General features: G+C 37.5%; 1 protein-coding gene across 1 annotated transcript in view; it reads left to right on the top strand.

The window, feature by feature from the left end:
* The window catches only part of OTUD4 (OTU deubiquitinase 4), a 48,079-nt gene extending 36,303 nt beyond the window's left edge, over window positions 1–11,776 (top strand). The window contains 7 exon segments of the mRNA XM_017881527.1: window positions 716–839; window positions 1,149–1,204; window positions 2,011–2,091; window positions 3,100–3,238; window positions 3,796–4,056; window positions 5,413–5,453; window positions 6,743–11,776. Of these exon segments, the coding sequence (XP_017737016.1) occupies window positions 716–839; window positions 1,149–1,204; window positions 2,011–2,091; window positions 3,100–3,238; window positions 3,796–4,056; window positions 5,413–5,453; window positions 6,743–7,963 (1,923 nt within the window). The 3' untranslated portion in view covers window positions 7,964–11,776.
* Window positions 11,777–16,308: the final 4,532 nt, after the last annotated feature.

The raw sequence follows: 16,308 nt of genomic DNA on the forward strand, positions 1-16,308 counted from the left end.
AAAAAAAAAAAAAAAAAAAAGAATGGGGTCTTTCGTACTCATCATTTTAGACTAAGGAGTTTAATACTGATTGCTTTTGATAGTGGCTCAAATTTGTTTTCTAGAAAACTCCTGTTAGAGAAGACCGAGATCCTCCTCTTAGCTGTGTGTAACATTTATTTAGAATACTAAAACAGGAACCTAGAACCTTCAATGATAATTTAGCTTAAAAACCTGACTTGTTTCAGTCCCTGATCTCATGCAGAGTTTAAGTGATTTGCTGAGAGTCAGTAAGCATTTCATTGATAAGAATCCTAGTGCAGTGTATTTGCTAATTTGCACTTAGGTTCTCCCCAACTCCCCACCAAAAAATATGGCACTACGATGACTTTTTTGGAAGGTTGGCACAGAAGATGTTGTTTTTGTAAAGAAAAGTTGTAGGGTAAAGGTTTGGTCAGGGTGGCTTCCTAGAAATAGGGATATGAAGATTAAGTCTACTAATCTAGGCTGAAATCTGATTGCTTAATCCTTTCGACTTTGTGATAAGACTATTAATCTAGGATGTATAATTAATTATGGACCCTAGATTCTATCTTCTTTAGTTTCAGTTCAAAAATACAGGGCTGTGAATTTTGAGATTTTTAGAAGTATGAAGAATAAGGTTAAATACAGGATTTGTTCGTATATTTGTGGGTAAATCTTTAACACAAAATGTTGGGTTTTGTTCATTTTAAAGAGCTCATCAGTCAGCCAGTCAGCTTCTCAGAGTAGCAACCCGTGTGTCCAGAGAAAATCATCACATGTAAGTGATAGAAAAGGAAGCAGGCGGAGAATGGATACAGAAGAACGAAAAGACAAAGGTAAGTTATCTCATCATTCGAAAGCAGATGCTAGAGATCTTTTTAGATGACTAGCTTAGTGCCATATATTTGGGAAGGAACACTTTTTAAGTTGTTAAGTAGTTTATCTAATGTCACATATTTTGAATGTTGTAGAGAAGCATTGACTCAAACTAAAGCATGTTAAATGCTATTCTAAAAACTACATTTTCACTGGCTAAACATGGTTCAAATAATACTTTTGGCTTCTTCTATCTTCGTATTTTGTTGTTCTGTGTTCAGACATGACTGGTGGCTTATGCTGTCTTTTTTAATCTTGATCTGCTGCAGACTCTATTCATGGACATAATCAGTTGGATAAAAAGCCTGAACCAAGCACATTGGAGGTAAAAGTTTTAAACACTACTTGCATCTTTTCTTTTTCTTTAATACTGTGATAGTACAGCAGGAAGAAGTGGAAGAAGGTGAAAATCAAAATTTTATAGCTATGTATTAGGAAAGTAGAAAAGCAGGGAAAAGATGATGGGGATTGAGAAGTCACTCACAAATTATGTCTTCAAGGTACATTAGGGTGCCCTGCCTGAATTGTTAGAAAGTAGCTTTTATTCTCTGTCCCTCTAGAGTGATATTTTTAAAGGAGAAGAGTATACTGTTTGAAGCCTCGCCCCCAGTGAAAACTGCCCAGTAGTTTGATATAATAAAGATGTTCAGGCCGGGCGCGGTGGCTCAAGCCTGTAATCCCAGCACTTTGGGAGGCCGAGACGGGCGGATCACGAGGTCAGGAGTTTGAGACCATCCTGGCTAACACGGTGAAACCCCGTCTCTACTGAAAATACAAAAGCTAGCCGGGCGAGGTGGCTGGCGCCTGTAGTCCCAGCTACTGGGGAGGCTGAGGCAGGAGAATGGCGTGAACCCGGGAGGCAGAGCTTGCAGTGAGCTGAGATCCGGCCACTGCACTCCAGCCCCGGGCGACAGAGCAAGACTCCGTCTCAAAAAAAAAAAAAAAAAAAAAAAAAGATGTTCAGGCGAAGTTAGCCTACTTGTTGAAGATAAGATATAATTGGAAAAAATACTCAGTGGTGAGAGGGTTCTGTCGGATATAGGTAGGGTGAATTATAAAAGGAAACCATCAATTATTCCAGAATGTGGGTCTCTGAAATACAAAACTTTGTTTTTTTTTTTGCTTCCAAAGAATATTACCGATGATAAATATGCAACAGTTTCGTCACCATCAAAGTCAAAGAAGTTAGAGTGCCCTTCTCCTGCAGAACAAGTAAGTATATTGTTGTATTTAATATTGAATGCTCTACTCTCTGGGTTTCTTTGCTCTGTATATAGGATCATTTAACAACAGAAGACATCAGTATGGGAAATGGAGAATTTTTTCTAGCATCACAATTTGGCCGTGGTTATGATTTTTAAATGTATTCTGATGTTAGTCTAGAATGTTCTTGATATTTATGGAATGTTATAGAAATAACCACCATTTTCTGGACATTGAGACCATTCTTTTGAATTCATTTTTAGTATATTTGTTACCTTTATAGTTGATACTTTGTATTACTTTGGTAGATTTGCTTGAAAATTAGATTTTTGAAGGGAAACTATAAATTTCTGCTTTATTTCAAAATTTAAAAGACTTGTCTGCATCAGTTATTTCACAGATGGGAGGGAATGTACTGATTGAAAAGATTTGACAAATCTGCATTAAAAAAATACCAATTTACAAATTTCATGATGAACCTGTGTTCTAGCAGACATTTTAGTTCTTGATCCTAATACAAGAGTAGAGAAAGTTAAATGTTAAATGCCAGGAAGCATATAGTTGTATGAGGAGTTTTTCTAAATAATCATGAATTTCAAGATTTCAATGATTTTGCTCACTTGCCTTAAAAGTATTGTGTTGTATTTAACTCTGCTAGTGGATAGGTGCAGTGACTCACGCCTGAAATTCCATCACTTTGGGATGCCGAGGCGGGTAGAGCCCAACTCTTGAGCCCAAGAGTTTTGAGACTAGCCTGGGCAACATGGTGAAACCCTGTCTGTATTAAAAAATACAGTCCTTGTTGGTAGGCAACCCTTGGTTAGGATCAAATTTGTTTGCATATTATCTTTAGCTTCTGTGTGTTTCTCTTACATTTCTAAGACTATAAAGGGCTATTTGTACTTCATTTGTATAAAAGGCAGGCAACTCAATATGTATCTGGTGGTTAGAATTAGTGTTAAAGTAAAATGACCTCTTGTCTTTTTCTGTCTTCCCCTATTCACCCCCTTCTTGAAGAAGCCAGCAGAACATGTGTCTTTGTCAAATCCAGCTCCCCTTCTAGTTTCTCCAGAGGTACATCTAACTCCTGCGGTGCCTTCTTTACCAGCCACTGTGCCAGCCTGGCCAAGTGAACCTACAACTTTTGGACCAACAGGTTAGAGAAGGGTTTAGAAAATCTAGCCAGCCAAAACACCTTTCTAGTCAGAGACTTCAAATTCTTGAGTGAAAGTTTGACCTCCAAGCAGGGTTAGGTATGTGGAGCCTCACAGAGCTTTCTGTGATACTCTGCTTTGCTCTGCTTCCAGTGTGGAAAGACCATGTTCATTTGGTGTTGTATTCATCTGACATACGCCCTCATAATCTCAGGAGCATGATGTTTGAGCTGGTTGCTTTGGTTGCTCAGCACTAATTAGCACCACGGTTTGATGCTTCCTTCATGGGCCAGCTCTTTATGGCCCCGTAATGAATCCCTTGACCAGCCCCATGTCTTACACGTGCCTGCAAGAGCTACTGTTAGAAGACATTGACTCAAAGCTTGTGTCCTGGGCATATTTCCTTCTTTGTGTCCAGGAGGGCCCTTGGTTGATATTAAAAGGTACTACTTTAGGTTGGCTGTATCAGTTATATACCATTCTTTATAGGTTAATGTAAGCATATTTGTAAAGATTTTCATCTTTTGTCATTTTTGATTCCTTTTCTTCTTGTTTGTAGGTGTCCCTGCTCCAATTCCCGTTTTGTCAGTGACACAGACTTTGACCACTGGACCTGATTCTGCTGTATCCCAAGCTCATTTAACACCCTCTCCAGTTCCTGTGTCAATACAGGCAGTTAACCAGCCCTTGATGCCTTTGCCTCAGACATTGAGCCTTTATCAAGACCCACTCTATCCTGGGTTTCCTTGTAATGAAAAGGGAGATCGAGCCATTGTACCACCTTATTCACTGTGTCACACTGGGGAGGACCTACCTAAAGGTGAGCTCCTTCTCCAAGTTCAAATTGACTTTATAATGTCCAAACAAGCTTAGTAAGAAATGAAAAGATGTAAGTAGAGGTCAGAGGTCTGGTTTCTTAGTAAGCTCAAGGATGGGAAGGACAGCAGAGGTTTAGCTATTAGTCATTCATTCTTGTTTCAGCTTGATTTATTAGAAAAATGTATTAGAATTTTTTTCTTTTTGAGATGGAGTCTCTGTCGCCCAAGCTAGAGTGCAGTGGTGTGATCTCGGCTCATTGCAACCTCTGCCTCCTGGATTCAAGCGATTCTCCCATTTCAGCCTCCTGAGTAGCTGGGACTACAGGCACCTGCCACCATGCCTGGCTACGTTTTTTGTATTTTTTAGTAGAGAAAATTTCTACTAACAGGGTTTCACCATGTTAGCCAGGATGGTCTCCATCTCCTGACCTTGTGATCCGCCTGCCTCGGCCTCTCAAAGTGCTGGGATTACAGGCGTGAGCCACTGCGCCTAGCCCAGAAAAAAATTTTTTTAATGTTTCTGGCATACTTGTTAATGCTAATATGCTAAGTAATGATACCTCCTTCTGTGTTTTTTACATAAACGGACTTGAAACCATTCTGAATTAAGATCATAATAATTTTCACTAATTAGATACCTAAACATGGGTCTGCATTTCAGAACTAACACATGCATCCATGAAAAAGTTACAGAGAAAAGCAAATATAGTATGTAGTGGCTGTTAAAGTACTATATTTAATGTCTTATTTTGTTTAAAATTCTTTTAAAATTTACTTTCCCCTTTATTTTAAGGAATTTGCCCCTCCCTCATTTTTAGTTTGCAAAATTTTATATCTGTAAATCTGAGTAATGCAATGACTACTATATGCTGTTTACCTGGATTATGTGAATGTTTTATTAGTCAGTATGATGTTTGTGTTTATGGGTAACTGGCTCATGGTAAATGAATACTTGGAATAATATTATCCTAATGATGCTACTAATAAGTTAGGTTTTATGTTGATTTTACCATTCTCAACATTTTCATTTCCTAATTTTTAAACCCCCAGAAAAGTTGAGAAAGAAAGCACCTGAATGTCCTTTACCCAGATTCAGTTTTAGTAAGATAAAAATTTCAATGTAAGCCATTTTGGGATTTACATGCTAACAGACAAAGCATATTGAATCTGGAATTAACCTTTGGTAACAGCCTGTTTTTATGTTATGTTATTACGGTTTTTATCTGTGTTTTGTATCACAGGCTGGAGAAAACAACTATAGTAGGTAAAATTGTCTTTAGAACTATGTATTTAATGAGGATGATAAATAAAAGCTCTGCAGATAACATAATTTTAACAAATGATTACTTTATTTTTAGATAAGAATATTCTTCGATTCTTCTTCAATCTTGGTGTGAAGGTATTTACATTTTATCATGTTAAAGTCAGTTTATTCATTAATACTGTTTTAAATTATTACTAGTGTTAACTCTTATCCTGTCAGTCAGTAACCTAAAATTTGCTAAATCTCGTTATTTTAAAAACCAGCATTTTCAGTACTATATCGTTTGTTTTTAGTGCTAGTAGAGGCTCCAGTTTTACTTGCTTTTTCTCTTGACTGGGGTGGCTTAACCTGTGAGTATATTCAAGACATAGCTTCATCTTTGGGCAGCCTAATGGAAATGCCCTCACTTGGGAATTAATTAGATGCAAATCTAGGCTTGAAGTTCTGCTCCATAGCTGAATTTCCCTGGGCAAGCCATGTAGTGTATCTGGGCCTAATTTTTTCATTTATGAAATGGGGGTAATATTCTTCACCTGCCTCCATTATTGAAAAGATCAAAGGAAGTAACGTGTACATCCTCCTATATAAGATAGTGTGGTTGTTGACTAGAAGAGCAGAGGTTCCTTTGGGAAATGGTCAGTCTAGAAATAGCTTTTCTTAGGTTAGAGAACTCTGTCCTTGTTAAAGTTAGGTTTTCTCCTGTCCTACATTAGTTTCTGTGGGTTTTAGACAGTCAAACTATGAAATGAAGTACCCTACCTTAGCCTGCTGACCACTTTCATAAAAAGAAACTTATTTTACCATCTGCTGCATTAATTGGTTAATTTTATATTTAATGTTGATTTTAATTGGTTAGCCAATTAGCTAACCAGTTATACTTTCTTCATATTTTGGTTTTTAGCTGAAATCTTGCAGAGGAAGGATTTGGAATATTTAATTTTCAACATTATCCCTCCCTGATTAGAGGTCTAACTTAATCCTTACATTTGGAGTACTCTTGGGGGCTCCTAGAATTGTGGAGTCCTAACATTGGAGATCATCTACTCTCATACTGGCATTTTCCCAGTAAAACAAATTCAGATGTTAACTGGCCTGCATGGGGTGGCACAATGAGTTAGTGGTAGAGCCAGAATGTGAATGCAGGTCTAGCTAAACAGTCAGTGATGGAAATACTACCTCCTATCAACTTATGAGGACTTCACATTGGTTTTAGGACAGGAGCAAGCAATGGAGTCTTAAAGCAGTGAATTTTGTAATTCATTTTCATGTTGGTTATTACAGTGATTTAGTATTTGGACTATAGATTATGTGGTCTTTGTAGGCATGAGAAACTTACCTTGAGCCTAGTACTTGTAGATTGATATGCACCCAAACCTCTCTTTTTTTTCCTCTTTTGTTTATTTAACTGTTTTGTGTCTCTTTAGGCATACAGTTGTCCTATGTGGGCCCCACATTCTTACCTGTACCCGCTGCACCAGGCCTACCTGGCAGCCTGCAGGATGTACCCAAAGGTCCCTGTCCCTGTTTATCCTCATAATCCCTGGTTCCAAGAGGCTCCTGCTGCTCAAAATGAAAGTGACTGTACCTGTACTGATGCCCACTTTCCTATGCAGACTGAGGCCAGTGTTAATGGTCAAATGCCACAGCCAGAGATTGGACCACCGACATTTTCTTCACCTCTGGTTATCCCTCCATCTCAGGTGTCCGAAAGTCATGGACAATTGTCTTACCAGGCTGATCTTGAATCTGAGACCCCTGGGCAGCTTCTGCATGCTGATTATGAAGAGTCACTAAGTGGCAAGAATATGTTACCCCAACCATCTTTTGGACCCAATCCATTCTTAGGCCCAGTTCCTATTGCATCTCCTTTCTTTCCTCATGTTTGGTATGGGTACCCTTTTCAGGGATTCATAGAAAATCCAGTAATGAGGCAGAATATTGTCCTGCCCTCTGATGAGAAAGGAGAATTGGATCTGTCTCTGGAAAATCTGGATCTGTCTAAAGATTGTGGTTCAGTTTCAACAGTAGATGAGTTTCCAGAAGCCGGGAGTGAACATGTACATTCTCTCCCTGAAGCAAGTGTGAGCAATAAGCCAGAAGAAGGCCGGACAGAGCAATCATCCCAGACACGAAAGGCAGATATGGCATTGTCTTCCATCCCTCCTGTAGCAGAGGGAAAGGCTCATCCTCCCACTCAGATTCTAAACAGAGAGAGAGAAACTGTGCCTGTTGAACTTGAACCTAAAAGGACCATTCAAAGTCTGAAAGAAAAAACAGAAAAAGTAAAAGATCCTAAGACTGCTGCTGATGTGGTCAGCCCTGGGGCCAACTCTGTGGATAGCAGAGTGCAAAGACCAAAAGAAGAGAGTTCAGAAGATGAAAACGAAGTGTCTAATATTTTGAGAAGTGGTAGATCTAAGCAGTTCTATAATCAAACTTATGGAAGCAGGAAGTACAAAAGTGATTGGGGCTATTCTGGTAGGGGTGGATATCAACATGTGAGAGGTGAGGAGTCCTGGAAAGGACAGCCAAGCAGAAGTCGGGATGAAGGTTATCAGTACCATCGAAATGTCAGAGGACGACCATTTAGGGGAGATAGGAGGAGATCAGGGATGGGAGATGGCCATAGGGGACAGCACACTTGATGGTTGTTGCTGAAGTATTTTCTAACAGAAACTCTTAGGTGGAATGTTTCTGAACGCTTTAAAAAAATACAATAAAGTAAAACCCCAATTGGAACTCTTTCCCCTCCCCAGCCCCCTTACCTTCACTCCCATACTGGACAAGACATTTTGGACATGACTTCAAGGGGACAGGTTAATTCCTGGCATTGCCAGTTATCTTCATTCAGAATCTGTTTGATTTATTTATCAAGTGACTGTCCCCGTAAAAAGTAGAAGATAAGTTTGTTAAAGTATTTTTTATAAACAGCTTAATATAAAACATTATAGATTTAGTGTTTGGCTTTTTCCTTATAAGTTTATAAGTTTGATTTCAGATGTTGGAAATGTGTGCTTTATAGTGTTTACTAAAGTGACAAGAAAATATACCATTTGACACACTATAGATTCCAAACATAACGTTGCACCAAATAGAAATGTATATTTTATTATGCAATGCCTTAGTCATAAACTGGGCTCAAACAATTCTCAGCCTAAAACACTGTTGTCTTTTAAAATGCTTCCAACCCAAAGGCCTTTCATCTCAATATCTGTCAAACTTGAATAATGTCTTCTCTTTAATATTCACATAAGGCAGCCTATTAACTGTGTCTTAGCAATGTTGTATATAGTTCTTTTAATATTCATAAGGTATATTTTTGAATTTTGGTATTTGTTGAGATTGCATAGAAGAATAGTAGGAAATCCAATGAAATGGCTGTTTCCACCAAGAATTCTTAGCACTGGTGTAAATATCATGGTGCCTACTCGAAAGAAATGTAGATGCTATGCATTTTGAAAATAATCTGCATCAGTTAGAACTGCAGAAGTTTTTTTAATGCCACTTTAACACTAATGCACTGACAGATTCTAAATATTTTGTGAGAAGAAATGTTAAAAATTTTTAGCTTGACAGGTTTCTAGAGTTACTGTTTTTTTTTTTTTTTGTTTTTTGTTTTGTTTTGTTTTTTCCCCTTGCACCATTGGTTGTGTATCACTTTCACTTTACACTTGCATGTTCTACTTGTCAGGGCTGGAACTATCGTATAGAAGATAATATGATTGTGACTTTCTAGTTCTTTTCTAGAGGATGCTGCTAGAAAATGGTTTTGCTTTGCATTTTATAGCTTGTTACCCTTAGGTAGGTAACAAATTCCATCCTGCTTTCTTCCAGTCTTTGCAGTATTCACTAGAGGTTCCCTTTGCATGTTGCACTCTTCTCATTTGGAGATTGGACTCTCTGAATTAACACAGTATTCACTCATCTGTGTTATTTGTAAAAATAACTGTAGCTTGTATTTCTTATTTGTACATACCAATGTGAAAATCCACTTTTATTATGTTGAGATTATCTTCTGATCAGGAAGTTTGAGTGCTATGCAAATAACACAGTAGTAATTTCTCTTTGCATGCCATGTGTAATATACCTAGCCAAAACCAGATGCGGTGACTTTCTTTTTTTGTAAAGCAAATTACTTAAGAAAATACAATTCACTTGAATTTGACAAACTGAAACAGATGAGTTTTCTGGGTTCTCTGATAACCTATGGGAATGTTTGGATGCCAGCTGGGCTCAGTGAATCGCCACTGTACTGTAATAATGGTTATTTACCTCTGTGCTGTTTTAATTACCTAACGTCTGTGTAACTGCTGATTTGAGTAGTGATTAGCATTTAGATAATGTAACAGGATCTTAGAGAGCACTTTGAAAGATAACATTTTATTATGATGGTGCTAGGTAAAAAATTGTAAAGACTGGGATGGTTGTGTGGAAAAAATTTTTTGAGAGAACCAGTTGAAAGGAATTTGTTGTCACCTTCTAAACTAGAATAGTTGTTGAAGGTACCGCTTAAGCCATTTTTTTCTTAACATCAGTGGCTCAGTTAAGGAATGAGAAGATAGAGGGTCCGCTACTTTCAGCTCATGCTTTTTTATGTAGGACTAGCTTACCTGATTTTAATGAAAATCACTTATTGACATAAACACCAGATTTGAAAGTTCAATGTGTTTGATCTCAGGAGTCCAAAATAAGTTGTTGCTTCTAGTGTCCTGCATTTTATTGACTGGGGTTTGATCTCAGCTTCTGAAAATGTTTAAAAATTGGAAATACTATTCATGTCTTCATTGTTACTTTGTCTTACCTCAATTGAGTAACAGAATATAGTTCATGAAGGAAACACTGATTTGCTTTCTGTTTCTCATATCTCACCTCTTGGATATGATGGAAAAAGTGCTTGAAAGAGAATTTTAGTAGATGGTACTTTTCTCAGTGACCTCTGGAATAAAAGAACTGACTTTTGATAGTTTTAAAATTAATCTTTGCAGAAGGTTGGTTTTCTTTTTTTCCTTTAAGTTTGTTTTTAAATGTGTTAATTAGTCCAGGGGATTTTGCCTTATGCTGAGGTCAAACTAAGGCTAAGCAAGCTTTTGTCCTTCATTTTAACTGTTTATGTCATACTGTATGTTGACATATTTCTTTATAAGAGAATAGAGGCAAAAGTATAGAACTGAGGATCATTTGTATTTTTGAGTTGGAAAATTATGAAACTTCACCATATTATGATCACACATATTTTGAAGAACAGACTGACCAAAGCTCACCTGTTTTTTGTGTTAGGTGCTTTGGCTGAACTTGATTCCAGCCCCCTTTTCCTTTTGGTGTTGTGTATGTCTCTTCAAGTTCATTTGCTCTCAAATCTTCAACTCTTGCCCCATGTCCTCCTTGGCAGCAGGATGCTGGCATCTGTGTAGTCCTCATACTGTTTACTGATAACCCACAAATTCATTTTCATGGCAGACCTAAGCTCAGACCCTGCCTTGACCTGGCAAGAGTAGGTTTTCCCAGACCACAATGCCGATATATCTTATTTAATGCAGACTGTATTCTTGCAGTGTGTTGTTTTCTTTGTGACTCAAAGTTGAATTAAAATGCCTGTGAACTGCAAACTTGCTTATGATTGACTTGGTGCAATAAAGTTCCTTTCTAACCATTTCTGGTTTAGAAAACATTCAGCCATCCTAGAAACTAGCAATATTTATTTTTGCCTCTTTTATTTTACCTTCATTTTTAGATGAGGTAATGTTTTGTCTTTTACTTAAGGGTACTCAGCAAGGTCCACTCTAGTGTAGCTGAAGAGAATGCATATTTGGCTACACTATTTCTGTTTACTGTATTTTGCTCCCTACTTTGTGTCTAAATGCTATTGTTTTTGTTTAAAATCCTAATAATGTCTCATTTTCCAATATGTTATTTTCAAATAACTAAGGTTTTGCTACTAGTGTCAGCCATTTACTCTCCCACTAATTGGGATTATTTTTTAAAAGAGGTCTTTCTCCCTGAAATAGAAGTTTTAGAAAATCTTAGAAGAGGGGTGGGTGCATGTCTTAATGCTGGGAAGCGGCAACTTTGGGGTTGAACTTACTTGAATGGATTAAAAATTGCATTGTGTTACAGAGCTAGAAAATTTTATGTATGAAAAACGATAATAGCCTTACACTGAGTACAAATAATACTTTAAGAGCATGTGAAGATGTGATCATTTGTGATGTTACTTGTAAAAAAAAGTATATATACATATCTTTTGAAGTGTTAAAAGGAAACTAGTACTTTATATTCTTTATCATATCACTTTTTGTAAGTGTTGAATATATTCCTGTTTATTTTTCTATGTTCTGTTTTGTAGCCTTAAGAAGTGTTTCAAACATATCTGAATGTATAAAATAAGAGTAAATGCCCTACATGGTGTGATGCTGCATTATACATAAAACTGTGTGCATATATTAAATTTTGTCTCTTGATTCTGCTTGTGATTCTTTGGTTCCAGGGTTAACCAGGTGTAATATAGCATGTAAATCTTAAGAATTTTTGTAAACTCCTTAAAATAAATGATTTCCATGACATTTTTCCAGCTAGAACACAAATCTCCTACATGCAACTAAAAGCCATGTAGAATTTATAATCTATAGGTACTGTAATTTCCCCTACTTTATATAATGAAACTGAGGATAAGTTACTTGCTTAGGGTTATGCAACTAATAAGTGGTAGGACTTGTATTTGAGTCTAGTTTTAAGTGATTTTATAGCTAGTGCTACCATTTTTTCCTGCAATGACTAAATGGGAATGTGCAGAATATCTAAGAATATGGATTAAATTGTTTTTTAATGGTTTTTACATTTAGCATTCAGTGATATTTATGTTGGCTAAAGGTGAAGCAAATTGAATGTTTTGAAAACAGTATACTTACTTTGTATAAAGTATACTTTATACTCTGAAAACTCAATTTCTTAAAGCTTGTTTTCTTTATAAAAGTTACCACAGAATATTATCAAGTCAATACTTGCTTACATACAACATGAACTTTGTTAATCTGGCTTCCTCAGGAGGCCGAACCTGAAACAAGAGCCTCTTTCAGTTCAAGTATCTGACAGAAAAGTGAGTGATCTAGGGACAGGGTCAGCAAGCTGGGAAGGAGGATGAGCCATTTTAAAGATGATGAGAGTCAGCATGTGGAACTTTTATTTGAGACTGCTTTAGGAGCTGAGTAAAATATAGAACCTTGTGGGAAAGAGAGGAAGGAGAAAAAGGGGAAACATTAGTTTCTTGGCAGTATGCCGTGGGTTTATCCATGGAGTCAATAGAGAAGCCAGTGTGGGAGCTGGTTAGTAAGAGGTGTGTTTGTGGCTGGATGGGGGGCTCTTGCAGAACTGGTCACGCCAGAAGTGAATGGGAGTGACCCACATTCAGTCAGTGGTCTCCAAAGTGTCTGATACAAAGGGCCTGCTTTTCACTTTGAATAATTAAACTTTCACTTATCTTTCAAAGACTTAGGTCTGGGACTAGGGCATAGTATGAGAAGGTAAATAACTATGAAAGAGGAAGTTTAAACACAGCTTCCCTTCATAAACTTTTGCACCCTAACAATCTGTGAGTTCTTCATGAAACGCAGACCCCCAGAATAGTTTAATAGGGTTGAGTTTTCTAAGAAAAGCTACAGACATTGGTATAAACATTAGTTTTTGAAACTGATGTTTCTGTAATGAATTCATTAGAGAAACTGAGGCTTTAGAATACATAACATTCCTGTAATTATATTTTATTTTTCACATTTAGTAAAAAACATTATAAAGATGTTAATGGTAGGCCAGGCGCTGTGGCCCACACCTGTAATCCCAGCACTTTGGGAGGCCGAAGCAGGTGGATCACGAGGTCAGGAGCTCAAGACCAGCCTGACCAACATGGTGAAACTCCGTCTCTACTAAAAATACGAAAATTAGCTGGGCGTGGTGGCACGTGCCTGTAATCCCAGCTGAGGCAGGAGAATCACTTGAACCCGGGAGGCGGAAGTTGCAGTGAGCCGAAATCATGCCACTGCACTCCAGCCTAGGCGACAGTGAGGCTCCGTCTCAAAAAAAAAAAAAAAAAAAAAAAAAAAAAAAAAGTAAATATAGATGATTGTGGTTCTTAAGGCCTCCTACCCCTATGAATAGTCTTAACTGGCAGGTTAACTGATAACAAAATTCTATGTAGTAAGCCAATTTCTTTTTTAAAAAATGAGAACCTTGGCTTTGGACTAACGCTAAAGTGCAATTTACCTATCTAGGGATATACTTGTTACTTGTTGCATCCTTCCAAACTAGTAGTAAAAGCATTTAAGTCCTTTATCGTTTTATAAGATACTTTTATAAATGGAGACAAGAAACCAGAAGCACAGACATAAAGTGACCATTGACGTGGGAGACTTAGGCACATGCAAGGTTGGGAGCTGGAACAAACATTTTCATTAAAGCCAGTCATCCCAGCGAAAAGGAGTCAAATTAAAAATTCCCAGACAAAACTATCTTGGCCTGGGATCTAGTTTCTTAAAGGCAAAAAACAAAACCACCACTGAAAATGTTACCACATTCATTTAGGTTTGAGGTCCTGAAAGTCACAAACTAGGAAAACTGAAAAGTGGTTCCAGGGTGGTAACACACTTGGCTCCGCTGGCAGAAGGCAAATGGAGAGCCTCTGAAGGAAAAGACCTCAGCCAGGGAGGTTTCTTGATGGCAAACAGGAAACCACTGACTTAACCAGGTTTAAACAAATAGGGATTTCTCAAAAAATGTGGAGAAGTGGCTACTGGCGCTTGTGCAGTTTTGATGTCAGGAGTAACATTTTTGTAGCTTGTTTTGCATTTCCCTTATATGTATCACCTTATGGGCATAAAATGCTTGCTCCATATACTACACCCTCAAGCAGCAGTACCAGATAATCATTTCCCTTTATTAGGAAAACGAAGTTTTCTTGAGATATTGTCTAGAAAACCCTCAAGAGGTTTCAATTTACTGGTTAGAACTCTTGCACTTAGGTCATATGGCTTAACTGCAAGAGACTAGGTTAAGTGTGGAAGAGGATTTTCTATGTCTTAGACCAATTATGACCAACCATGTGGGACTGGGCATACTGTCTCCCTAACAAATTGGCAGAGGTGGTAGTGGTGGTGGTGAGTACAGGGCTGAGGAGAAATGGTATCTGCTACACAAAATCTCAGAATTTTCAGATACAGCCTCACTGAACATCTGCTCACAAACTGAAATACTACAAAGGAAACCATCTTCCAAGAGCAACAGTCAGCACAGTATGCACCCAAGTTTAGACCTGCATGTATTAAGTGGACAGAGTAGAAAGGTTTTAAAAAATTAAAGGGGTGAAAAATTAAAGTAGAAGCTCTGGAACAACTACTGTCTTGATATTTCTGCTTCTCTAACTGGCCTTGCTTTCTCTCTTCAATTCCTACTTTCAGCATGTAAAAACTAACTTCAATCTGGAAGGCACAGAAAGCTCATCACAATCAGCCTGTATCCATCATTTCCTTCCATTAATCTCTTAAAATGCCCATGTTCCTTTCTGCCTCTGACAGACATGTATTTTGCTTTTTGTGGATTATCTCACTTCTCCTTTTAACTCAGTAAGATGGCTGCTGTTACTGTTTCCTGGGACCTAGTAACTTTATGTAGTCCTTTCTGATATTCCAACCCAGAATGATTACTTTCTCTCTGAACCGCTCACTGAGCGCTCACAATAGACTAGGCACTGGGGTTAAGGACTTGACATACCTGTATCCGAGGATATTGATGAACATGAAGGAAATTATAGAACACAGCAGTTTTGTAGTCTTCCTACTTTCTCTGAGACATGCAGGTTCATTCCTTCAATACAGTAGGCCACTACATGCCAGACACCATGCTATATATACTGAGTGTTAAGACAGATACAAGTCTGGACTTTAAAATGCTTGTAGACTAAAATTAGGTTAACCTAAATTGCAAAAAAAAAATAGTTGCAGCATCAATACACTGCCTTTAAGACTACACGAAGTGAACACAGAAAATATGGATTATCCAATGATGATTTAAAAACTTCAATGGCCGGGCACAGCGGCTCATGCCTGTAACCCCAGGACGTTGGGAGGCCAAGGTGGGTGGATTACCTGAGGTTCAGTTCCAGACCAGCATGGCCAACATGGTGAAACTCCATCTCTACTAAAAATACAAAAATAGCTAGGCGTGGTGGCGGGTGCCTGTAATCCCAGCTACTGGGGAGGCTGAGGCAGGAGAATTGCTTGAACCCAGGAGGCGGAGGTTGCAATGAGTGCAGATCGCATCATTGCACTCGAGCCTGGGTGACAGAGCAAGCCTCCACCTCAAAAAAAAAGAAAAAAGCCTCAAGACAAAAAACAATTTCAATGATTTTTAATCACATGCAAAATGTAAAATTCAAAGAGTATTATGTATGTGTATATATAAATGTCTTTTTCTATTTGATCAAATTGTCCTTGTCAAAAGCAATCTGTGTCTTGAGTATTCCTTTGTATATTTCAATATTCTGTATATTTTCACAAAAATGGTAGTATATAAACTGCTCCAATTTTTTGTTTTTTAAGTATTTGAGACTTTTCCAATTAGGACATATCAAATAGTCTCATTCTTTTGCTAACATATGCACTGATGCTCTATGTAATACTGATTTTATAAACATTTTTCTTGTGTTAGCAATTGTAGGCCTTTCTATTGCTATGTAAAATTTTAAGATCCATATTTTAAATTTCATTTACATGAAAATACTTTTAATACATATTCTGTCATTAGCAGTAAGTAGAACTGTGCTCTTGTTATATCACAAGTACTTTCTTTAAGACAATCCAGGATCAGTAAATAACAATAGCTTTTGCTTATTTTATTCAATATATTTGAAATAATAATTCACAAATTTAACCTATCCTTAAAAATAGGCATTACTTATTTTAGTATAATCCCATTTGTGTACAAAACAAACCCTTTACATATACAC

Source organism: Rhinopithecus bieti, unplaced genomic scaffold (genome assembly GCF_001698545.2).
Source record: "Rhinopithecus bieti isolate Rb0 unplaced genomic scaffold, ASM169854v2 scaffold_12478, whole genome shotgun sequence".
Lineage (NCBI taxonomy): Eukaryota > Metazoa > Chordata > Mammalia > Primates > Cercopithecidae > Rhinopithecus > Rhinopithecus bieti.